General features: G+C 44.0%; 1 protein-coding gene across 6 annotated transcripts in view; it reads left to right on the top strand.

Moving 5' to 3' along the window:
- sgcd (sarcoglycan, delta (dystrophin-associated glycoprotein)) overlaps positions 1 to 24,884 on the top strand; it is a 483,273-nt gene that overhangs the window by 395,931 nt on the left and 62,458 nt on the right. For all 6 annotated transcript variants that reach the window (XM_048543422.2, XM_048543425.2, XM_059650607.1 and 3 more), the window contains one exon: positions 2,768 to 2,869. In XM_048543422.2, coding sequence (XP_048399379.1) covers positions 2,768 to 2,869 — 102 coding nt within the window. The remainder of the gene's footprint in view (positions 1 to 2,767; positions 2,870 to 24,884) is intronic.

Here is a 24,884-nt window from a genome sequence, read left to right as displayed (position 1 = left end):
GGATATAGGTTTCTGTGGCTCTATACAATGAACTCGTTTGCTTTCACTATTTCCCCTACATGAGTCTTGCTATGAGCAGTTTAATTAAATGCTTTTCACTTTTACTGCATTCTTAAATAGTAGATTTCCAGTCTTGATGTGATTTCAGTAACTTGTTTTGGGACTTTGGTTAGGTTTCTAAATTGGACCTTTATAATTTTAAGTTCAATTTTGTGATATTCCCTGGTCTGCAACCTCGATTTATGTTGTTTCTGTGGCTCTTGATTTCCTTTCCCATATCTGTGTGCTCTTATAGCAATTACTCTTGATTTCAGTTGTGAGCTCTTTACTCACCTCTAGCTTTCTTAGGCCGTAAATAGTGCACCTTGCTAAAGCTTCCCTTTACTCACTGGGAATTTCTACTATGGAGCTCATTGTTCTCAGGCTGAGCATTGATGAATGTCTGCTACTAAAGATGGAGTCTATGACTACCTTGATGTGTCTAGTTCAATGGAGTTTGCAGCTCACCTTTGCTACTGTGCATCTCTAACCATGGCTGAAATACCTCTCACTATCAATTTAAATCCTGCCTTATAGAATCTTATCATGAGGTTCTCTTCTACAGAGTTCCTGAAATGTTAAGCACTTCTCCCTGTTGTTTGTTAGCATGAGTTAAATCTGAAGAAATCTTCAGACCTCTATCACCGCCAGGATTTATGGTGCAGCTCAATGGAATCACACCACTTGCTATATTTTTTTTGATGAATACTCACCCTTGCTCGTTACGTTGTATGCCATATCTGGACGACAAGCTGCCACCATCCATTTTACTTAACTGAGATCTACAGGGCCAGCTTGCTGTATCATGGTTTGAATGATGTGGTAGTCTAATGAGAAGAACCTTTTGTTGTAAATGAGATGTAGTTTATTGTATAATAACAATTATGTATGTGTTACATTTGTATAATAGACATGTTACAGAGATTATGTGGAAGACCCAGATGGTAAGCAATATCATAGATGTTGGTCTGTTCGCCGAGCTGGGAGGTTTGATAGCTGATGTTTCGTCCCGTTGCTAGATGACATCCTCAGTGCTGTGGAGCCTCCTGTGAAGCACTGTTGTCTTGAGCCGGCTCGAATTTATATGTTCTGGTTTTTGCTGCTTCCGGTAGGTACTACTCAGACTGCTAGGGATCATGATAGCACACAAACTGGCAGCCACACTAAAAAAGCACCTGAACAGAGTTAAAAACCCAATAGATACAATGAACAGGACGATCATGGTTTACAAGATACCATGCAGAGACTGCACACAACACTATGTGCAACAAACAGGCAGACAACTAGCAACCCACATCCATGAACGTAAGCTAGCAACTAAACAACATGATCAGATGTCCTTGGTTTCAAAACACACAGACGAGGAAAACCATACTTTCAACTGGGACCACACTACTATCAATGGACAAGCCAAACAGAGGACATCGAGGGAATTCTTGGAGGCTTGGCATTCATCCACAGACTCCATCAGCAAACATATTGAAATAGACGCAATATACTGACCATTAGAACGCACAGCCGGAACCAGCACCTACGTGTAGCAGCAAAAACTGGACTGTATAAATTCGAACTGGCAGAAGACAACAGCGCTTCAAGGACGCTCGACAGCACTCAGGATGACACCTATTAAGAGGACAAAACAGTTCCTATCAAACTATCCAACTCGGCAAATGCACCCATACCCACAACCAGCACCCGAGCTACAAATCTTCAATCAAACCCTGGTGAGCGGTATCCCTTCAAGATCTTGTTTCCCTACAAGCTTGCATGGCATTATCATATTGGATAGTGCTTGAGGCACATTCCATTATTCACTCTTTTAGACCCTCACAACCTCAGATGCCACTAACCACATCAGCAAGGAGAATAGAAATCATCCACCATGTATACCGCTAATATCCTACCTAACATAACTACTGAGCAAAGAAATTATCTATTTTGCAGATGAATTTCCCTCCAGTTTACTTCAGCAGGATTTCTCACAAGTGAATTTGTCCTCAGGGAAGTTCCGAGTAAGATGTGTAACTGCTCAGTTTGCAATAGATTTCACTAAGTTCTTTGAGAAAATGAGTGTGACGAGTATTATGGACTTCACCACTTAAAGATAATTAAAGTGTCTTAATGCAATTAAATCTGCTTTAGCTCATAATGTTCATGCCAATTAGCTTTTTTTTTATTTGTATTCTTACAAAATTACGGTATTTGGATATGTGCATATTTCGACTTTTCCATGATGTTATTAGACAGTTAATCTTGTGGAATCCTCCAGCAGTTTGCAGATAACAAAACATCCTGGCAGCAAGGTAAAGCAAATCTTGGTGCTAGTAGGTAACATATTAAATGCTCTTCCTTTCCACTTATTCGTGGAATAGGACAGGACTCCAGAATTCCAAAGGAGGAAGGCCTCTTCTAACTAAATTATTTATTAATGTATGTTTTATTTATGGCTAATCGAAGAATTACCTGACAGTTGGTCCCCTCGCTAATAAGTGACTACTTTAACAGCAGAGATAAGGTCAAAGGTCTTGGCATACTTGGAATCAAAAATCCTCCAGTGTGCTAATGAGAGCATATAACGAAGAGACAACATGATCTCCTGAATTTATAAGAAGGGAATAGTGGAAAGATAAATTCTTCACCTTAATTGTCAACAGAGAAAAATTGTGTCTGACATGAATTTAGATTTGATTTATTATTTGGATTTTAATTGCATTTTTTCCCATTGCAGGATGGCATGGGGCATCTAAGAATCACTGACAAGGGCCTGCGGTTAGAAGGACCATCTGAGTTTTTGCAGCCTTTGTATGCCAAAGAAATCCGATCCAAAGCAGTAAGTGAAGTATCTTCACCTGTGTGCTGAGAGCAGTGTGTTGGCTTCAGTTAGTGAATAATGGCACATTATACAAACTTAGAATGATGTATTCATGCAGAGTTGTAAAACAATCTGGATACTCTGGACAAGTATCATATAATTTGTATTCTTACTGGCAGTTATACCACTCTTGCAATGCTATGTTCAATGGACGTACACAGCAATGCTACCTAAATTGTCCAAGATGCAATGGACTTCTTGACATTTTAACATGTTTTGCACTTGAAACATGAAGAACACAAAATGTACATATACTCGGTGGTGCTACATGCCACTGTGATCAATGCCATCAAGTCTATAAGCATTGAAATAGCTACCTGGCAATAAATGACAGTACAGAACTGCCTTTGCAGGACACAAATCAGCACAGAGGCAAACATAAAGCTGCAGCAGTGATAATGGGAACTCCAGATGCTGGAGAATCCAAGATAATAAAATGTGAGGCTTGATGAACACAGCAGGCCCAGCAGCATCTCAGGAGCACAAAAGCTGACGTTTCAGGCCTAGACGCTTCATCAGAGAGGGGGATGGGGTGAGGGTTCTGGAATAAATAGGGAGCGAGGGGGAGGCGGACCGAAGATGGAGAGAAAAGAAGATAGGTGGAGAGGAGAGTATAGGTAGGGAGGTAGGGAGGGGATACGTCAGTCCAGGGAAGACGGACAGGTCAAGGGGGTAGGATGAGGTTAGTAGGTAGGAGATGGAGGTGCGGCTTGGGGTGGGAGGAAGGGATGGGTGAGAGGAAGAACAGGTTAGGGAGGCAGAGACAGGTTGGACTGGTTTTGAGATGCAGTGGGTGGAGGGGAAGAGCTGGGCTGGTTGTGTGGTGCAGTGGGGCGAGGGGACGAACTGGGCTGGTTTTGGGATGCAGTGGGGGAAGGGGAGATTTTGAAGCTGGTGAAGTCCACATTGATACCATTGGGCTGCAGGGTTCCCAAGCGGAATATGAGTTGCTGTTCCTGCAACCTTCGGGTGGCATCATTGTGGCACTGCAGGAGGCCCATGACGGACATGTCATCTAAAGAATGGGAGGGGGAGTGGAAATGGTTTGCGACTGGGAGGTGCAGTTGTTTATTGCGAACCGAGCGGAGGTTGTCTGCAAAGCGGCCCCCAAGCATCTGCTTGGTTTCCCCAATGTAGAGGAAGCCATACCGGGTACAATGGATGCAGTATACCACATTGGCAGATGTGCAGGTGAACCTCTGCTTAATGTGGAAAGTCATCTTGGGGCCTGGGATAGGGGTGAGGGAGGAGGTGTGGGGGCAAGTGTAGCATTTCCTGCGGTTGCAGGGGAAGGTGCCGGGTGTGGTGGGGTTGGAGGGCAGTGTGGAGCGAACAAGGGAGTCACAGAGAGAGTGGTCACTCCGGAAAGCAGACAAGGGTGGGGATGGAAAAATGTCTTGGGTGGTGGGGTCAGATTGTAGATGGTGGAAGTGTCGGAGGATGATGCGTTGTATCCGGAGGTTGGTGGGGTGGTGTGTGAGAACGAAGGGGATCCTCTTTGTGCGGCTGTAGCGGGGGCGGGATGTGAGGGATGTGTTGCGGGAAATGTGGGAGACGTGTTCAAGGGCGTTCTTGACCACTGTGGGGGGAAAGTTGCGGTCCTTGAAGAACTTGGACATCTGGGATGTGCGGGAGTGGAATGCCATATCGTGGGAGCAGATGTGGCGGAGGCGGAGGAATTGGGAAGAGGGGATGGAATTTTTGCAGGAGGGTGGGTGAGAGGAGGTGTGTTCTCGGTAGCTGTGGGAGTTGGTGGGCTTGAAATGGACATCAGTTACAAGCTGGTTGCCTGAGATTGAGACTGAGAGGTCCAGGAAGGTGAGGGATGTGCTGGAGATGGCCCAGGTGAACTGAAGGTTGGGGTGGAAGGTGTTGGTGAAGTGGATGAACTGTTCGAGCTCCTCTGGGGAGCAAGAGGCGACGCCGATACAGTCATCTATGTACCGGAGGAAGAGGTGGGGTTTGGGGCCTGTGTAGGTGCGGAAGAGGGACAGAGAGGTGGAGATGAGTTCGGTGGGGCAGGAACAGGCTGAGACCTCCCACCCACGGCCTCCAACCTCATTGTTCCCCAACCCTGCACATCCTGTTTCTATCTCCTTCCCAAAATCCACAAATCTGGCTGCCCTGGTCGACCCACTGTCTCAGCCTGTTCCTGCCCCACCGAACTCATCTCCACCTATCTGGATTCCATTTTCTCCCCTTTGCTCCAGGAACTCCCCACCTACATCCATGTCGCCACCCACACCCTCCACCTCCTCCAGGACTTCCAATTCCCTGGCCCTTAACACCTCATTTTCACCATGGACATCCAGTCCCTATACACCTGTATTCCGCATGGAGATGGCCTCAAGGCCCTCCACTTCTTCCTGTCCTATAGGCCCGACCAGTCCCCCTCCACCGACACCCTCATCCGCCTAGCCGAACTCGTCCTCACCCTCAACAACTTCTCTTTCGATTCCTCCGACTTCCTACAGACAAATGGGGTGGCCATAGGCACCCGCATGGGCCCCAGCTATGCCTGCCTCTTTGTAGGTTACGTGGAACAGTCCGTCTTCCGCACCTACACAGGCCCCAGACCCCACCTCTTCCTCCGTTACATTGATGACTGTATCGGCGTCGCCTCTTGCTCCCCAGAGGAGCTCGAACAGCTCATCCACTTCACCAACACCTTCCACCCCAACCTTCAGTTCACCTGGGCCATCTCCAGCACATCCCTCACCTTCCTGGACCTCTCAGTCTCCATCTCAGGCAACCAGCTTGTAACTGATGTCCATTTCAAGCCCACCGACTCCCACAGCTACCTAGAATACACCTCCTCCCACCCACCCTCCTGCAAAAATTCCATCCCCTCTTCCCGATTCCTCCGCCTCTGCCGCATCTGCTCCCACGATATGGCATTCCACTCCCGCACATCCCAGATGTCCAAGTTCTTCAAGGACTGCAACTTCCCCCCACAGTGGTCGAGAACGCCCTTGACCGCGTCTCCCACATTTCCCGCAACACATCCCTCACACCCCGCCCCCGCCACAACCACCCAAAGAGGATTCCCCTCGTTCTCACACACCACCCTACCAACCTCCGGATACAACGCATCATCCTCCGACACTTCCGCCATTTACAATCCGACCCCACCACCCAAGACATTTTTCCATCCCCACCCTTGTCTGCCTTCCGGAGAGACCACTCTCTCTGTGACTCCCTTGTTCGCTCCACACTGCCCTCCAACTCCACTACACCCGGCACCTTCCCCTGCAACCGCAGGAAATGCTACACTTGCCCCCACACCTCCTCCCTCACCCCTATCCCAGGCCCCAAGATGACTTTCCATAGTAAGCAGAGGTTCACCTGCACATCTGCCAATGTGGTATACTGCATCCATTGTACTCCGTGTGGCTTCCTCTACATTGGGGAAACCAAGCGGAGGCTTGGGGACCGCTTTGCAGAACACCTCTGCTCGGTTCGCAATAAACAACTGCACCTCCCAGTTGCAAACCATTTCCACTCCCCCTCCCATTCTTTAGGTGACATGTCCGTCATGGGCCTCCTGCACTGACACAATGATGCCACCCGAAGGTTGCAGGAACAGCAACTCATATTCCGCTTGGGAACCCTGCAGCTCAATGGTATCAATGTGGACTTCACCAGCTTCAAAATCTCCCCTTCCCCCACCGCATCCGAAAACCAGCCCAGTTCGTCCCCTCCCCCCACTGCACCACACAACCAGCCCAGCTCTACCCCTCCACCCACTGCATCCCAAAACCAGTCCAACCTGTCTCTGCTTCCCTTACCTGTTCTTCCTCTCAACCATCCCTTCCTCCTACCCCAAGCCGCACCTCCATCTCCTACCTACTAACCTCATCCCGCCTCCTTGACCTGTCCGTCTTCCCTGGACTGACCTATCCCCTCCCGACCTCCCCACCTATACTCTCCTCTCCACCTATCTTCTTTTCTCTCCATCTTCGGTCCGCCTCCCCCTCTCTCCCTATTTATTCCAGAACCCTCACCCCATCCTCCTCTCTGATGAAGCGTCTAGGCCCGAAACGTCAGCTTTTGTGCTCCTGAGATGCTGCTGGGCCTGCTGCATTCATCCAGCCTCACATTTTATTATAAAGGTGCCGCATCTGCTTTAATCATTATAGTTGCTATGTAGCTCAGTACTGGCACAGCGCATAAAAATATTAGGTAGTTATGGTCTTCAAACTACACCAACCGTATCATTAAGTTATAATTCTGACTCATGAGAATGGTGTTGTAAAGCGGTAAAGAAGTTTATCCTCTTTGTGACCATGAAACAATCTCAGATAAGATATCCAATTACATGATATCAGTCGAGACTGAACTGGTTTTATTTTATTATAATCCAAAAAATCTAGACATTTACTAAAGGTTGAAGCTACAATGCTCACAATTAGGTAAGAAAAAAGTTACTGCATAAAAAATGAGTCAACTTAAATACAAATGGATGTATAGCATCTTAAATACTCAGTCAATTTAAACATAATAAAATTATGATATAGCCATCTGTTTATCATTTAAACTCATCTTTTTACTTCATATTGTCTTTTACATCCATGGGTGTTACACATCCGATCAAGTCAAGTTCAAATGAAAATTAAAAAAAAAACTACTCGTTTGGTCTGAGTACCGCTTCAAAGATTTGTACAATGATTAGGATTTCTTGGGCTGTCAGATTATTTTAGACAAGATTTCCCCTCAAATCTGTTTAACTCTTCTACATTTGCAAATTTCCATTCAAAAGTGGCACTCTAAAAATAAGCACCTTGGGTCAGAACTTTCCTCTTAGAATCTTCATTTTCTCAGGAAATTTATATCTAAAACTCTCCCTACCCCTCTCTCAGTTTAAGATTTGCAGAAGTTCAACCCAGTGTTAGGGGTCCTTCAGCTAAGAAAATTTTAAATGAATTTAGACGAGATGCAAAATTTCAATTGAAGTTTATATGAGAAAGATTAATTTTGTGGATTCTAGATCGGACCCCCTTCTCCACCCAGCAAAATCAAGAACAAGATAATAAAATGTGAGGCTGGATGAACACAGCAGGCCAAGCAGCATCTCAGGAGCACAAAAGCTGACGTTTCGGGCCTAGACCCTTCATCAGAGAGGGGGATGGGGAGAAGGAACTGGAATAAATAGGGAGAGAGGGGGAGGGGGACCGAAGATGGAGAGTGAAGAAGATAGGTGGAGAGAATATAGGTGGGGAGGTAGGGAGGGGATAGGTCAGTCCAGGGAAGACGGACAGGTCAAGGAGGTGGGATGAGGTTAGTAGGTAGATGGGGGTGCGGCTTGGGGTGGGAGGAAGGGATGGGTGAGAGGAAGAACCGGTTAGGGAGGCAGAGACAGGTTGGACTGGTTTTGGGATGCAGTGGGTGGGGGGGAAGAGCTGGGCTGGTTGTGTGGTGCAGTGGGGGGAGGGGACGAACTGGGCTGGTTTAGGGATGCAGTAGGGGAAGGGGAGATTTTGAAACTGGTGAAGTCCACATTGATACCATATGGCTGCAGGGTTCCCAGGCGGAATATGAATTGCTGTTCCTGCAACCTTCGGGTGGCATCATTGTGTCAGTGCAGGAGGCCCATGATGGACATGTCATTTAGAGAATGGGAGGGGGAGTGGAAATGGTTTGCGACTGGGAGGTGCAGTTGTTTGTTGCGAACTGAGCGGAGGTGTTCTGCAAAGCGGTCCCCAAGCCTCCGCTTGGTTTCCCCAATGTAGAGGAAGCCGCACCGAGTACAGTGGATGCAGTATACCACATTGGCAGATGTGCAGGTGAACCTCTGCTTAATGTGGAATGTCATCTTGGGGCCTGGGATAGGGGTGAGGGAGGAGGTGTGGGGGCAAGTGTAGCATCTCCTGCGGTTGCAGGGGAAGGTGGTGGGTGTGGTGGGGTTGGAGGGCAGTGTGGAGCGAACAAGGGAGTCACAGAGAGAGTGGTCTCTCCGGAAAGCAGACAGGGGAGGGGATGGAAAAATGTCTTGGGTGGTGGGGTCGGATTGTAAATGGCGGAAGTGTCGGAGGCTGATGCGTTGTATCCGGAGGTTGGTAGGGTGGTGTGTGAGAACGAGGGGGATCCTCTTAGGGCGGTTGTGGCGGGGGCAGGGTGTGACGGATGTGTTGCGGGAAATACGGGAGACGCGGTCAAGGGCGTTCTCGATCACTGTGGGGGGAAAGTGGCGGTCCTTAAAGAACTTAGACATCTGGGATGTGCGGGAGTGGAATGTCTTATCGTGGGAGCTGCGGGAGTGGAATGTCTTATCGTGGGAGCAAGAACAAGCTTGCCCTGAAGCCATAAAACACTGCTGGAACACTGAATGAGTGCAGAGTGGACTTTGGTTCCTCGCTGCAGGAAAGTCAAATTCTCTGCAGCTTCTAGCTGATCTGATTCACACAGCTCCAGAAATTCTGGCAGCTCCAGAGCTCCATCGTAGTCACTTTTGAGACAATATTCGGGTTACAAACTGACACCATGGATCTAGGTAAGTCAATAGTGTGCCTCCACACCCCTGCATATTAAAGAGAGCACTTGGGACATGTGCGAAGGAGGTGGGATACTTTGCACATACCCCTCCTCCCCAACCTCATGTTGAAAGGACACTTGGAAGGGACATATAATAGCCAGATAACTGGGTGTAGAACTGGATGAACACAGCAGGCCAGGCAGCATCAGAGGGGCAGGAAAGCTGACGTTTTGAGTTTGGAGCTTTTTTCTGAAGAAGGGTCCAGACGCAAAACGTCAGCTTTCCTGCTCCTCTGATGCTGCCTGGCCTGATGTATTCATCCAGCTGTATGCCTTGTTATTTCAGACTCCAGCATCGACAAGTTCCTACTATATCACATATTATATCCAGTCTGTTTTCTCTTCTGCAGCTAGCTTGTAATTAAACCTAAAATCTCCTTGAATCCAGAATCATATCCAACATCCACAGGTACTTTGCACCCTTCTTGTTTGTTTATGTTCCAGAAAAATTGGTGAAATAATCAGTAACTGGAAGAGACGTGCTTTACCAGAAGTCTTAGAGAATTCAAGGGCTGAATTTTCCCAGCCCCTGAACGATAAGATCAGCCATGATCTTATTAAATGGCCGAGCAGGCTTGAGGGGCCAGATGGCCTACTCCTGCTCCTAGTTCTTATGTTCTTATAAGTGAGTCAATTGGGAAACTACAGTGAGATCAGAAAAGAAATATTCTCAATGCTCATGAAAACGTCCAATTCTGCAACTATGTTTTGAACAGTGAGAGCCAATCATTATTGTTGTAAATGGAAATGTAGTAATTTACAGTGAAGATAAAGATAATACTCTGCATTTAGAATGGGAACTGAATCTGTGTATGGCTTAGTGCGATTACTGTCCCCTGTCTAACTTCACCTGAAGACTGTTTGATGATGATTCCGGTCTTTACAATACAATGTGAGATAGTTTCTAGATTTAAAAAAAAATTAATCAGAAATAAATGCAACAGGATTTCTATCAGCTATTAAAATGGATGGATCAGAAATAAATAAAACTTAAGCAGGCAATAGCAGCTTATAAAATGACAACTATTTAACTTGATATCATGGAGTAATATTCAACCATTTGTCTTGTAAAATTTCAGAGAAGATTATCCATCCATTATAGAATGCACCTCAATACTATTTCCATGGAAACTAATGGAAAAGAAAATTGGGCAGTTTCTATAAATGAAGGAAAAAAGTGATGACGATGGTCTAAACAGATTGAAAACCAAAAATCCCACACAACATTAGAAATAAAAAAAAGAAAGAAATATGTGGCTTGTTGATTATGATACCAACAGACTAAAGTAATTGTAGAGAAGTTACATCATATTGAAATGTAGGAAACTAAAACTATACAGTGGGACCTCAGCTGCTGCATTGTCAGACAATAAACTGAGATCCTGTTTTCCCTCAGATGTGGATTCAGAAATCTCAATTTTAAAAATTTATTGTAAAGGTTAATTGCCAGTGCAGATTTTCTTTTTAATTAATGGTTAAGTGTGATTATTGTTGACATGCTTCCAACATTTCAACTACAAACAAGTTTTTTGAAAAAAGAGAGGAATGTACATATTTTCAGATGTTCTAAGGTCCACACATATCCAAATTAATTATTCGATTTTATGTTAAGATAAAGCTAAAGCTTTAATTGCATGAACCTCTTCTCTGGCCCCAACCAATCAAAATGAGAATAGTATTTAAAGATTTGAAGAGCTGAGCTGTTCATAAGAAGAACTACTTTGCTAATTCTTATTCGGTTTGTCTGTATTTAAATTAATCTGTTTATAAGGAAAAGATGTTGTGTCCCCTCCGGTCAATTATATCTGCTTGCTTCAGATAATGCATTTCTTTAACATTTAACTGAACATATAACAAGGTGTCATAAAAGCAAATTTTGTTATCTTTGTGATAAACAAGGACATAGATAAGCTTCAAAATGAGGTCAGCACAGTACTGTACACATGCAACGCAAAAGAAAACCCATCATAATTTATCTTCATTTCATGTGTCATTTTCAAGGTTCAGTTGTTAATTCAGTTAATTGATTTGTAACAGGCAACACAAACTATTTCTTGCACTTATCTGTCCCTCCTTGTAGCTTTTACACTTGTAATGTCTGTGCAGTAATAGGTATTGAGCTCTAAGCACTTGCATTGGAATTATGCTTATCCAAATTCAGAACTATATCTCATTTTTACCCTCACACTGACAGTTGAAATATCATCCCTTCAAAAGATTGGACGTTTTTCCTTGATTTCAATGGAGTACTAACTGAGTCTGTGGGCTGCACCTGACACTTTTTTGGCCAAGTGTGAGTTGCATCGAGTAGTTTAGGAGACTTTCTCTCCTGGAGACTTATTGAGTTTTCTTACAGTAGCTTACCAACTTCACCTCAATGTCTACAAACCCTGTTCTGATAGTGCTCCTCACATCTGATCCTGGCCCTATCTTACCACACACCCTCACGGAATAGCTCACTACTTAGCAAATATTCCGGAATTGAGCAGCATCCCTTGTGTCCGTGCCACCTTTAAAGTCCGTTGTGCACCTGAGCAAGCGCTGTTTGCCTAGAGCTGCCCTGAATGGTTCCTGAAATTTGCCTTAGACATGGCAGACAGGGAGCTAGAAGCCCAGCTGGACGGGGTGGTGCAGAAATGGGATTTCCTCGTCCCCACAACCAGCAGTATAGGCTAGAACACAAGACCATACCAGTCGGGGTCAAGGTTGCTAGCTTGGTCAGTTCAGCCTCAGCAAACAATGTAGGAAAATGGCCAATGACCTTCTCTACTCTGCCAGCATAAATATCACCATCTTCTCTCCAATACCTCAAACGCACCTTAGCTCTGCTATTGTTCCCACTTTTCTCCAAGGCTCATGCTGTACCATCCTCTTTAATGACTGCAACATCCTCAACCACTTTCACCCATGCCAACTACCATGGGTGTTCAGGCTCTGAACCTGCATACCCTCAGCACTGCCCACATTCACTCAGAGCACCCCACCACCTGCACCAAAAGTAGCCTCTTTTCAAGAGGAAAAGCAGCCCATAAAGGGTTGAAAGATTCAAGAGAAGCAGTGGCTGCTCCACATTCAGCTCCTCACCCTTTATCTGGAGAGCATCCTAACTCTAACCACCTCAAGTAGAAGCTGCCCTTGTGTTGGGATGCCTGATTGAAGGCTATCTCCATTGACTTGAAGGAGGCCTGCTCACAACCACAATAATCTTCATTCCTTTGCTCCCATGCTAAACATCATGGCAATACAAAAGTAATGTGAGGCTGTTATTTATGGCTGAGGGTGCAAAATGCTAATGGGCAAGACATGATTGCTGTCAGTATCCAGGTAGGCCCAGAGTGACTGTGTGCTATCACAGCAAATGGAGAGCCTGGAGTTACAGCCTGGCCCAGTCCATGAGCTGGATGTATGTCCCTGAGCACACAGTGTTCTTGCTGCAGCACTACAATGATACTTGCCTTTGCAATCTGAGGTACAGCATCAAAGTGCAGAGGCGAGCTGTCAGTACAAATGGAACGGAGATGTGCCGTGAGGTTTCAGAAAGACTGGCACATGTTGGATGCCAGTGTCCATGGACATGGGTGCATGTGACCTGTGATCATGGAGCATTCCTTGTCAGTTCCCAGTGCCTGATGTGGAACTCCTTTGGAGCAAATAGTGAACTGAATTCCTTGACAAATTTTCTCAACCGTCAAGGTCATTTGGTGAGTTTGGTAAAATAAAATGCTGAATAATGGGGCCGATTCAGCCATCAACATAGCATTTAACAAGCTCAAACCGCTATTAACTGGCATCATCACTGCCTCGTGAGAATCTCGTCACACTGCTTGTCAAAAGCATAAAAGATGGAGCATGATACTCCTGGTATTGAAATAGGCTTAGCCAGACTTCTTGTCTGATTCTGCCACTGGACTTACTCTAGCCCAAATTACTCAGCCCCCTATACAATTTGACCCTCTGTGTCCAATTTTTTATGGTGGTCTCATAAAAGCAAGAAAAAGAAATCCTGCATTTTACCAAAACTTTCATTGTTAATGTCTGCCGTTGAACCTTTGCAACTGCTTTCACTTTTCTGTTCTCCCCAAGAGTGATCGGTCGATTTATTTTCCAGATTTTAGGTCAAGTGTTCCCAAGTACATGACTTTGAAATCACCTGGGAAAATTGTGGAAGAAAAGTAGCACATTGCAACCGTTATAAAACAAGTCAATCAATTTTTTTTATATTGACATTCTGACTTTCAGAATTCAAAATAAACAAAGACCGTACACATGAATACATTGAGGTAGGAGTTGGAGATTACCTGCTGGACAATTGCAAGTTTCTTCAAATTCTGAATTCAATGTACATTAGTGGGGAGGTGATGGCCTAGTGGTATTATCACTGGACTGTTAATCCAGAGACCCAGGTAATGTTCTGGGGACCCAGGTTCGAACCCCACCATGGCAGATGGTGGAATTTGAATTCAATTAAAAAAATCTGTAATTAAGAATCTAATTATGACCATGAACCCATTGTCAGTTGTTGGTGAAAAAAACCATCTGGTTTACTAATGTCCTTTCGGGAAGGAAATTGCCATCCTTACATGGCCTACATGTGACTCCAGACCCACAGCAATGTGGTTGACTCTTAACTGTCCTCTGGACAATTAGGGATGGGCAATAAATGCTGCCTAGCCAGTGTTGCCCTCATCCTATGAATGAATAAAAAAAAGTAATTTCACAGACACATAAAAGAGAAAACACAGAAAAAGAATACAAACTCCTTCCCCTCCATCTATACACATATTATTTCTCAGTTAATAAAGTATATTGGAGCACATTTAAAGGGAAAAAAAATCAGCATGACTGTTACAAAATGGATCCTATTATTAATATGACATTGTCAGAATATTCCAAAGATCCATGGGAATAGAAGAGTGCGTTATCAATTAGACATGAAAGAGATCAAAAATAATAGTGACAAAAAGCTTTAAAATATCCTATTAACTTTTCAGAATTGTGAAACGAGGTAGCAACTCAATTCACAGTTATGATAATTTCCAGTGACTCCTGGAGTGACCTGGAGACAGTATTCCTGGTTGGAATGGCAAACCGTGTAATGTACCTGATGAAAAGTTTTCTAAGGCCAAATGGCCTAACTGGGACATTTTGTGGCACAGAGTAATGTGTTACCCAATCATCACAGAATCCCTACAGTGTGGAAACAGGCCCTTCGGCCAACAAGTCCACATCGACCCTTGCAGCATCCCACCCAGACCCATCCCCCTAAACACTACAGGCAATTTAGCATGGCCAATCCACCTACCCTGCACGTCTTTGGACTGTGGGAGGAAACCGGAGCACCTGGACGAAACCCACACAGACACGGGGAGAATGTGCAAACTCCACACAGACAGTCACCGAGGCTGGAATCGAACCTGAGTGGCTGGCAGTGTGAGGCTGCAGTGCTTGCCACTGTGCTGTACTAACATTGCAGCAACACTCACTGCCATGACTGGGATTCAAACCAAAGTTACTGCAGCCGCAAAGCAGAGCACAAACCGCTAAATGAGTAGCATGCCACACAAAATAGCCTATGAAATCCCATGAAATCAAAGTAAGTGTCTTAGTTGATATTCCCTTCCACAAACACCAGAGGGGAAGAAGGCATGTTTTACATAGGTGTCGATAATACTGATAAGTTGTCCTAAACTTTGGCACTAAGCCACCCTACTAACAGGTTTGCTAAAAAGAAGTTCAAAGTTAATGTGGACAGAGGTATGCCAAGAAGTTTTTGCAAACTTGTGACTCATCCTGGGAAGCAAGCCCATCCTAACTTCACTATCTGCTTTTGCAGCTTCTCAATCTAAAGCTTTCTGACATTGCCAGCAACACAATCCACTGCTGACGCTCTGCTCAAAGAGTAAACCTTCCAGATGCACCTACAAACTGACTTTGTATCTGCTAGTTGTGTTTGAGAGACTTTCAAATGTGAATGAGAGATTAAATCTTTTCTTGCTTTTTTGTCAGAAAGCGTTTTTTAAATGAAATACATTTTTTGTTTTACCCAGGATGTAAAAGGAATGTCATGTCAATAAGATATAAAGGAGACCAAAATAAAATAACCGCTTAGATTTTACTCTCTTATCTATAGGAAAGTGAATGTTGCTGGCCACAAAATATGCTAACCATTGATCACATGATACAAGTTGATGATAATTCTGGAAAATCCCAACAGTAATTACAAGGACAGAGCTTAGATACCATCTTACGGGACCCTCACATAACACTTATTTTGCTTTTGACATTATAGTCAACCATCACAAAAGACAATATTTGTGCCCAGCATGGGTCTGGTAACTAAAGGAGAGCATTGAACCTAGTTGGACCTGCAGAGGTGCTAATAATCTCTCACCTATTTCCTCAGTTTAACAATGAATTGTTGACCACAGATGGAGGAACTGATAGTTAAGTTGACACTGACTCCTTAATGAGATAGTCGTAAAACCCACTGGCTTGTGGAATGTTTTAATATGATATTTTTCAGCAAACCAGCCAGCCTGCCTTTAACATCAGAACACAGAGCGACATGCAGCACTAAGCAGGGTTTACTGATCCTCGGCCACAGCTGAGGATCCCTGTTAGATCAGCATTGCTATGTGCCTGCAAGTCCACCCCTTGAATTATTTTAGTTGAGAAATATTTAGCTTGACGTTGCCGTTGGGATATCAGACTTTTAACTGAGGATTGGAAGTAATGCATCCAGTTTCATGATACACTGAATAAAGTAAAAGCAAAGAAATGCCACAGTAGAAAATGTACCATAAACAGCATCAAGAAATTAGAGAGTCACAGAGACAGGATCTTCAGCCCATCGTATACGTGCTGATCATCAAACATCCATCTATTCCAATTGCATTTTACTGAACTTGGTATCTTGGCTTGTGTGCTGTGGTGTTCAAGTGTTCATCCAAATAGTCCTAAAATGTCTTTAATCTGTCAACCACCCTTTTTGACAGTGAGTTCTAGACACCCTTAGCCCTCTGGGTAAAATAAAATCTGTCAATCCTCTCTAAACCTCCTGCTGTTTACATTAAAACTACAACCCCTGTTTAGTAACTCCTCTACAGAGGGAAAAGATTTATTTCTACTACATTTTCCATGCCCTTCAGAACATTGTATACCTCAATCAGATTCACCCTTCAGCCTTCACTGCCCTAAGGAAAACAACCCCAGCCTGTATAATCTCTGTTCATAACTAAATCATTCCAGCCCAAGCAACATCCTGGTTAATCTCTTCTGCATTCTCTCTGGTGACCAGAACTGCACGCAATATTCTTGCTGTGGTCTAACTAACATTACGTATAGCTCCATTATAACCTCCTTGCTCTTTTATTCAGTGCCTTGACTAATAAAGAGAAGTATTTCTTATACCTTCGTAGCCACCTTATCTACTTGATTTGCTGCCTTCAAGGATCTATTGATATACGCACCAAGGTGCTTCAGATCCTCTGTATTTCCTTGGGTCCCACCATTCGATGTTCACTCCCTTGCTTTGTTAAACCTCACATAATGCATCACCTCACACTTTTCAGGATTAAATAATTTGCCACTGTTTATCTCATCTAACCAACCCATCTATATTGCCTGATAGACTAAGGATTTCCTTCTTGCTGTTTACCACAGCATCAATTTTCAGGCTATTTTTGAACTTACTGATCATACCTCCTACGTTCATGTCCAGATCATTAGTGTATACCACAAACAACAAGGGACCAGCACTGAACCCGATGGTACACTACTGGACACAGCTTTCAGTCAGAAATAGACCCTCTGCCAATTGCCCTCTGCTTCCTGCCACTAAGCCAATTTTGGATCCAATTTACCAAACCATTCTGGGTCTCATGGACTCCTATCTTCTTCAGCAATTAGCCATGTGAGACCTTGTAAAAAGCCTTACTGAAGTCCATGTAGATTACAACAACTGCATACCCTCATCTACATATCTAGTTGCCTTTTTAAAAAAAACCTCAATTGAATTTGTCAGATATGACCTCCCTCGACAAAGCCATGCTGACTATTCTTGATTAGCGCTTGCCTCTCCAAATGAACATTAATTCTGCCCCTCAAGATTTTTTCCAATAGTTTCTGTGCCAAAGATGACAGAAATTGAGGCAGGTTGACTGATTAAATGCCATACTGCTGCTATGTAGTGACATAGGTTGTTGGGCAAAGTAAAGGGAACTTACACTGCAATGGATATGACTTCTTTCTCACTCTACTAATTCAAATGAAATTAAAATTGTTGACTTGCCTATGATGCTAAGATTTCACACCTTGATAAGCTCCTTTTCCAAAATTTACCACTAAAATGAGCTTTCTATCTTGAGAACATGAACCATCCTTTTGTTATAAAATCTCTGAGGCTGTACTTAGAAAGTTTATAAAAATTGAATTTGTCATCTTAGGGACAAGCTGTCACCAGATAACTATTTCCACTTTCTGAATTAAACTGGACTTTTAAATAACATAATCTGATGTACAGAACTGTCAGAGCCATCTGTTGTCTCTATTTTGATGAAAATTTGTTTGGAGACCATCTCCTAAGTGGTGGTATTGCCTGTAGCAGATCAGGTTTTCCAGATGTTGTGGCCTAATCTTGTGTTTGGAATGTTTTCTAGCTGCATGGAGCCAATCAGCAGAGTGTAGGTAATTGTGGAGTGTTTCAGCATTGAGAGTAGTATCGTGTCATATGTTTGGACTGTCAGAAAAAGACATTCGGCAACCACAAATGCTATTTAAAAAATGGATTCATGCATCTATCTTTAGAGTTGTAACTATTTTGACAATGTACTACTAATGAGGAAGAATAAGAAGATGACAATATGTCTATTAGTAACAGTCCCATAATGGAAGTAAGCACATGGTAGCAGCAACATATATTTATCCTGTGCTATTATTGCATTGAAACATTATAAACAAACTATGTCAGGAAAAACATAGGGAGATATTAGGCCAGGTGACCAAAAGCTTGATCAAAGATCTATGTACTATGAAGTATTTTAAAGAAGGGAAACAAGGTAGAGATGCGGAAAAGTGTAGGGACAGTTTTCCAGGGCTCCAGGCCTACATAGCTGAACAGACAATCACCAAAGGTGGAGCAATTACATTTGGAAATGCACAAGACGTCATAATTTGGGCAACACAGGTAAACTGGAACATCTTGAGGTTCAGGGAGGTTGCAAAGATAGCGAGAGGCAACACCATGGAGAGATTCGTAGACAAGGATGAGAATTTTAAAATCAAAACATTTCTTAACCAAGAGCCAATCTAGGTCAGTAAGCACAGGCATGATGAAGAAATGGTTCTAATTGAGAGTTTAGCCATGGGCAGCAGGGGTTTGGATGACATCAAGTTTATAAAGGGTAAAGTGTGAACTTGAATAATCAAGTCTGGAGAAAACTAAGGCATGAGTGAATGTTTTCAGCAGCAGATGAGCAGAAACAGGGCTGAAATACTTTTACTGAAGTGGAAATAGTTGGTCTTGGTAATTTTGTGAATTTGAGGTCAGAAGCTCATCTCAGGATCAAATGTGACTGCAACATTAGGATAGATAGATTTCAACAGACAGGAATTACATTGGTAATATTCTTTGACATATGCTACTATTCTACAAAACCTGGATATAAAGGTAGTAGACAATTAACCATTACCCTATCAATATGAGTATTTTTAAGAGTGTAAGGTGAATGTTTAAACAATTTTGGTTAACAATGGACAAGGCAAAGATCAGTACAAGAGGTTAATGTAGTATTTAATTACTCTGAACTTAGAATGTCACTGTTATTTGCTGCCCATAGTTTCTTTTTACAACCTATTGATCTTAGTGATTAACTACTGTCAGTGTCTCTATGAAGCAATCACAAGGAGGCACAAAGGTATTTACAATAACATTATTTTAAAATTCTTTTACTTCGGAAACTATTAATTTTAAATTTCAGTTTGCATGTGGAAATTATGGTGCAACCTACAACTTCAGCATCTAGATGAAGCTGAAACCATTTCAGACAAATAATAAAATTTGGAGTGTTTGATGGGTGGGTGCCTGAACTAATTCCAAAATGTTTTTGAATGGAATATGAAAGTGATGTACTTGATGACATAGTTCTGATGTCAGCAGAACACTTTAGCGGAAACAGACATCAGACAAAAAAAAGTAAGTAGACAGAGAGGTCTTAGCCACGATACTAGAGAATTGTGCTCAGTAACCTGTACCATATGGATCTAAATATAGAGAGTTATAGTACTAACCGAGTGGAAGAGGAGCAAGCAGTTTCCCAGTGTACATGTGTTGATACTCATAGCCCAGAGATACTGAACAGAATCAATTAACTATGCTAGTGGCTGTATTAATTTAAACCAAAGAATACTGCAAGAGGTGTTTTTCCAATTTGACTGGATCTTATCAGTGGAGTTTGGTTGTGGTAACATCGTTATTACAGCAGCGTTGAGAAGCAAATCCCTTTGATGTGAAAGTACATTGGAGAAATGGCTTAAGTTCCTAGTGGTGTACCTTCAAGGGTCGGTGTTGGGTCCACTGCTGTTTGTCATTTTTATAAATGACCTGGATGAGGGTGTAGAAGCATGGGTTAGTAAATTTGCAGACGACACTAAGGTCGGTGGAGTTGTGGAGAGTGACGAAGGATGCTGTAGGTTGCAGAGAGACATAGATAAGCTGCAGAGCTGGGCTGAGAGGTGGCAAATGGAGTTTAATGCAGACAAGTGTGAGGTGATGCACTTTGGTAGGAATAACCGGAAGGCAAAGTACTGGGCTAATGGTAAGATTCTTGGTAGTGTAGATGAGCAGAGAGATCTCGGTGTCCATGTACACAGATCCTTGAAAGTTGCCACCCAGGTTGACAGGGCTTTTAAAAAGGTATACAGTGTTTTAGCTTTTATTAATAGAGGGATCGAGTTCTGGAACCAAGAGGTTATGCTGCAGCTGTACAAAACTCTGATGCAGCCGCACTTGGAGTATTGCGTACAGTTCTGGTCACCGCATTATAAGAAGGATGTGGAAGCTTTGGAAAGGGTGCAGAGGAGATTTACTAGGATGTTGCCTGGTATGGAGGGAAGGTCTTACGAGGAAAGGCTGAGGGACTTGAGGCCGTTTTCGTTAGAGAGAAGGAGGTTGAGAGGTGACCTAATTGAAACATATAAAATAATCAGAGGGTTAGATAGGGTGGATAGGGAGAGCCATTTTCCTAGGATGGTGACGGCGAGCACGAGGGGGCATAGCTTTAAATTGAGGGGTGAAAGATATAGGACAGATGTCAGAGGTGGTTTCTTTACTCAGAGAGTAGTAAGGGAATGGAACGCTTTGCCTGCAACGGTAGTAGATTCGCCAACTTTAAGTACATTTAAGTCGTGATTGGATAAGCATATGGATGTACATGGAATAGTGTAGGTTAGATGGGCTTCAAATCGGTATGACAGGTCGGCACAACATCGAGGGCCGAAGGGCCTGTACTGTGCTGTAATGTTCTATGTTCTATGTTAAACAGGCAGGTTAATTGGAAATGCATCATGCAAGATCCAAACCTAACCTAAAAATTCGGCCTTCGATATCAATGAATCAACAAACTTGTTCCATCGAAGGTACACTTTTATTAACTTACAAAGAAGTAGTAAGTACTCGCAATGGCACACTTTATTGGACATTCTGCAAGCGAGGGTCTGTTTCAGATAGTTTATTCATTGATATATCTCTAAGATTGTCTTCAGAGCAGCTGACCGTTACCAAATTACTCACCCCATCAACAAGTTGTTTCCCAAGGTCTTCATTATATCTTGTGCCTGCTATGCCCATGTGCTTTATAAGGCCTTAACGTTTGACCAAATTAATTGGTTTTAAATTGCATCATATGTGGTTCCTGCTAGATGTACTGTCTCTCTAGCTGCATATTGAGGCCAAGCTTGAATAAGCACAAGCAGTTATATAGAATTTTATCGCTAACATTCATTAAAATCCAGTGCTGGAGCAGAGAAGGCATTTTTATAGTTCAAAGGATGTGACCCTTTTTCTCTCCCACGTGACCTTGCTCTGAACTAACCTGACAGGTCTCCCAGAGAACCCAAGGTGTGATTGGAGGAGAGGCTGAACAGGATGCTTAGTGCTGTGCTGCTTTCTCATAAGTAAGAAAGTACAAACAAAACCCCAGATAAAAACATTGCAGACAGCTCACCGTAAGCCCACTTAACCCCAAATAATATACCCCTGTGGAAAAAAAACAGGTTCTTTTTAAAATTTAGTCCTAGCTTTGGAACATTCATAGTCACCGTAAACTGCTGAATGAATGTACCTTATTATCTAAATGTTCGATAACGAGATGGAAACATCATGTAGATTCAGAGGCAGACCCAAAACATTGGAGCATGTTTTCTCTTTTAGATAATAGGCAGTCTCTAGGGCAGACAGTTTACAAATCCATGAAAAAAATGTGTTAGGAAAGGGGCAAGTATTTTTCATATTCATCAGCGGTCTCTCCATCTGTTCGGCAGTGAATCCTCATGCACCATTCCACTCAGATGCAAGAGCCTGGAAGTAGGACATCTTTACCTTAATAACACTAATTTCTTAATTTGGCTAAAAGAACTCCCAAAACCATATGATAGCAGTTAACCTACTTGTACAAAAGGAAACAAATCAGACTAAATGTCATCGGTTCTTTGGCAGTCTTCCACCTTTTGAGAAAATAGTTTCAGATTAAATGTTAAGGGGTTTAATAAGAGTCTAAGTGGGAATAAAGTAGAATCTGCATCTCGTGAACAACTGCAGAAGAAATACAGCACAAGAATAATATGGCAGAATTTCAATGAATTCTCCCAAGAGAATCTGAATTTTGAAAAGCACCAAAACAGATTATGTTCACTGAAAGTTTAAGCTTTCTAGTTTGCCTGAATAGAATGAAAACATCCTGTTCAGTAATAAGTGTTTTACAGCAGTTTTATTTAGTTGAGCTCTTTAATTATGTCACACTGCACCATGAGACAGTTGTGAGTGGGCCCTGTACTGCTGGAAAGCTTCATGTCAGTCCTATCCGTACAAATGAGAGTTGAGTACAGACAGAAGATAGAGTTAAGCTGTTAGAAGCCAGAAGGCAGTAATTTAAGAAAGCAAATATCTAACTGTTGAAGGAAAGAAGGAAACCTTAACATCCCATAAAAAAACCTACTCCCACTAAAATGCTAACTGTAGCAAAGCCACAGTTTCAAAGAGAAGCCTACCAATTAAATAAGATGAGTGTTGATGTTCACCATTACATTCTAGAGCTGCGTGCTCTGTGAAATGTGTGAAACACTTCATATTTCAGAATGGGAGACATTTTTGGACCACATGCCAAAAACAAAAAGTTACAAATAATTGTTTGGAGAGGGAATTGATTTGTGTGTCAGGTTTCCTTCTGCATTTTAGACAGATGTCACAGCTGGTAGTTTGTGGCCTGTATTGGGTTTCCTTTACCTGTGAATGACTGCTGCCTGACTCTGGCACGTTTTTGCAAGCTCTTTTATTGACACTATTTTACATATTGTTGTTTTCTGTAAGTACATCTCTCACTTGTACAAACAACTCCATCCTTCCTTCGTAGTCTCACACCTGTGACTTCTAATGCTAGTTACGTTGTGATACTTATCATCATCTCATTGTCGTGTTCATTCTTTGTTTTCTCCAGGAATGTCTATTCTTTAGAAAGACAATTAGAAAGCTGAAGATAGTGAGGTCATTTCTCTAAAATACTCCAAGCAATCGACGGTCTCTTGATGGGTTTCAGCCCCATAAGGTGGAACATACTTTATCAACATAATAAAATGTGAGGCTGGATGAACACAGCAGGCCAAGCAGCATCTCAGGAGCACAAAAGCTGACGTTTCGGGCCTAGACCCTTCATCAGAGAGGGGGATGGGGGGAGGGAACTGGAATAAATAGGGAGAGAGGGGGAGGCGGACCGAAGATGGAGAGTAAAGAAGATAGGTGGAGAAGGTGTGGGTGGGGAGGTAGGGAGGGGATAGGTCAGTCCAGGGAAGACGGACAGGTCAAGGAGGTGGGATGAGGTTAGTAGGTAGCTGGGGGTGCGGCTTGGGGTGGGAGGAAGGGATGGGTGAGAGGAAGAACCGGTTAGGGAGGCAGAGACAGGTTGGACTGGTTTTGGGATGCAGTGGGTGGGGGGGAAGAGCTGGGCTGGTTGTGTGGTGCAGTGGGGGGAGGGGATGAACTGGGCTGGTTTAGGGATGCAGTGGGGGAAGGGAAGATTTTGAAACTGGTGAAGTCCACATTGATACCATATGGCTGCAGGGTTCCCAGGCGGAATATGAGTTGCTGTTCCTGCAACCTTCGGGTGGCATCATTGTGGCAGTGCAGGAGGCCCATGATGGACATGTCATCAAGAGAATGGGAGGGGGAGTGGAAATGGTTTGCGACTGGGAGGTGCAGTTGTTTGTTGCGAACTGAGCGGAGGTGTTCTGCAAAGCGGTCCCCAAGCCTCCGCTTGGTTTCCCCAATGTAGAGAAAGCCGCACCGGGTACAGTGGATGCAGTATACCACATTGGCAGATGTGCAGGTGAACCTCTGCTTAATGTGGAATGTCATCTTGGGGCCTGGGATGGGGGTGAGGGAGGAGGTGTGGGGACAAGTGTAGCATTTCCTGCGGTTGCAGGGGAAGGTGCCGGGTGTGGTGGGGTTGGAGGGCAGTGTGGAGCGAACAAGGGAGTCACGGAGAGAGTGGTCTCTCCGGAAAGCAGACAGGGGTGGGGATGGAAAAATGTCTTGGGTGGTGGGGTCGGATTGTAAATGGCGGAAGTGTCGGAGGATAATGCGTTGTATCCGGAGGTTGGTAGGGTGGTGTGTGAGAACGAGGGGGATCCTCTTGGGGCGGTTGTGGCGGGGGCGGGGTGTGAGGGATGTGTCGCGGGAAATGCGGGAGACGCGGTCAAGGGCGTTCTCAATCACCGTGGGGGGGAAGTTGCGGTCCTTAAAGAACTTGGACATCTGGGATGTGCGGGAGTGGAATGTCTTATCGTGGGAGCAGATGCGGCGGAGGCGGAGGAATTGGGAATAGGGGATGGAATTTTTGCAGGAGGGTGGGTGGGAGGAGGTGTATTCTAGGTAGCTGTGGGAGTCGGTGGGCTTGAAATGGACATCAGTTACAAGCTGGTTGCCTGAGATGGAGACTGAGAGGTCCAGGAAGGTGAGGGATGTGCTGGAGATGGCCCAGGTGAACTGAAGGGTGCCACACCCGAGCACCAAACCATCATCTCCAACACCATTCATGACCTCATCACCTCAGGGGACCTCCCACCCACAGCCTCCAACCTCATTGTTCCCCAACCCCGCACGGCCCGTTTCTATCTCCTTCCCAAAATCCACAAACCTGCCTGCCCTGGTCGACCCATCGTCTCAGCCTGCTCC

This window comes from Stegostoma tigrinum, chromosome 13 (assembly GCF_030684315.1).
Source record: "Stegostoma tigrinum isolate sSteTig4 chromosome 13, sSteTig4.hap1, whole genome shotgun sequence".
Taxonomy (NCBI): domain Eukaryota; kingdom Metazoa; phylum Chordata; class Chondrichthyes; order Orectolobiformes; family Stegostomatidae; genus Stegostoma; species Stegostoma tigrinum.
The sequence above is the reverse complement of the archived record's forward strand: the minus strand, read 5'-3'. Positions and strand labels throughout refer to the sequence as shown.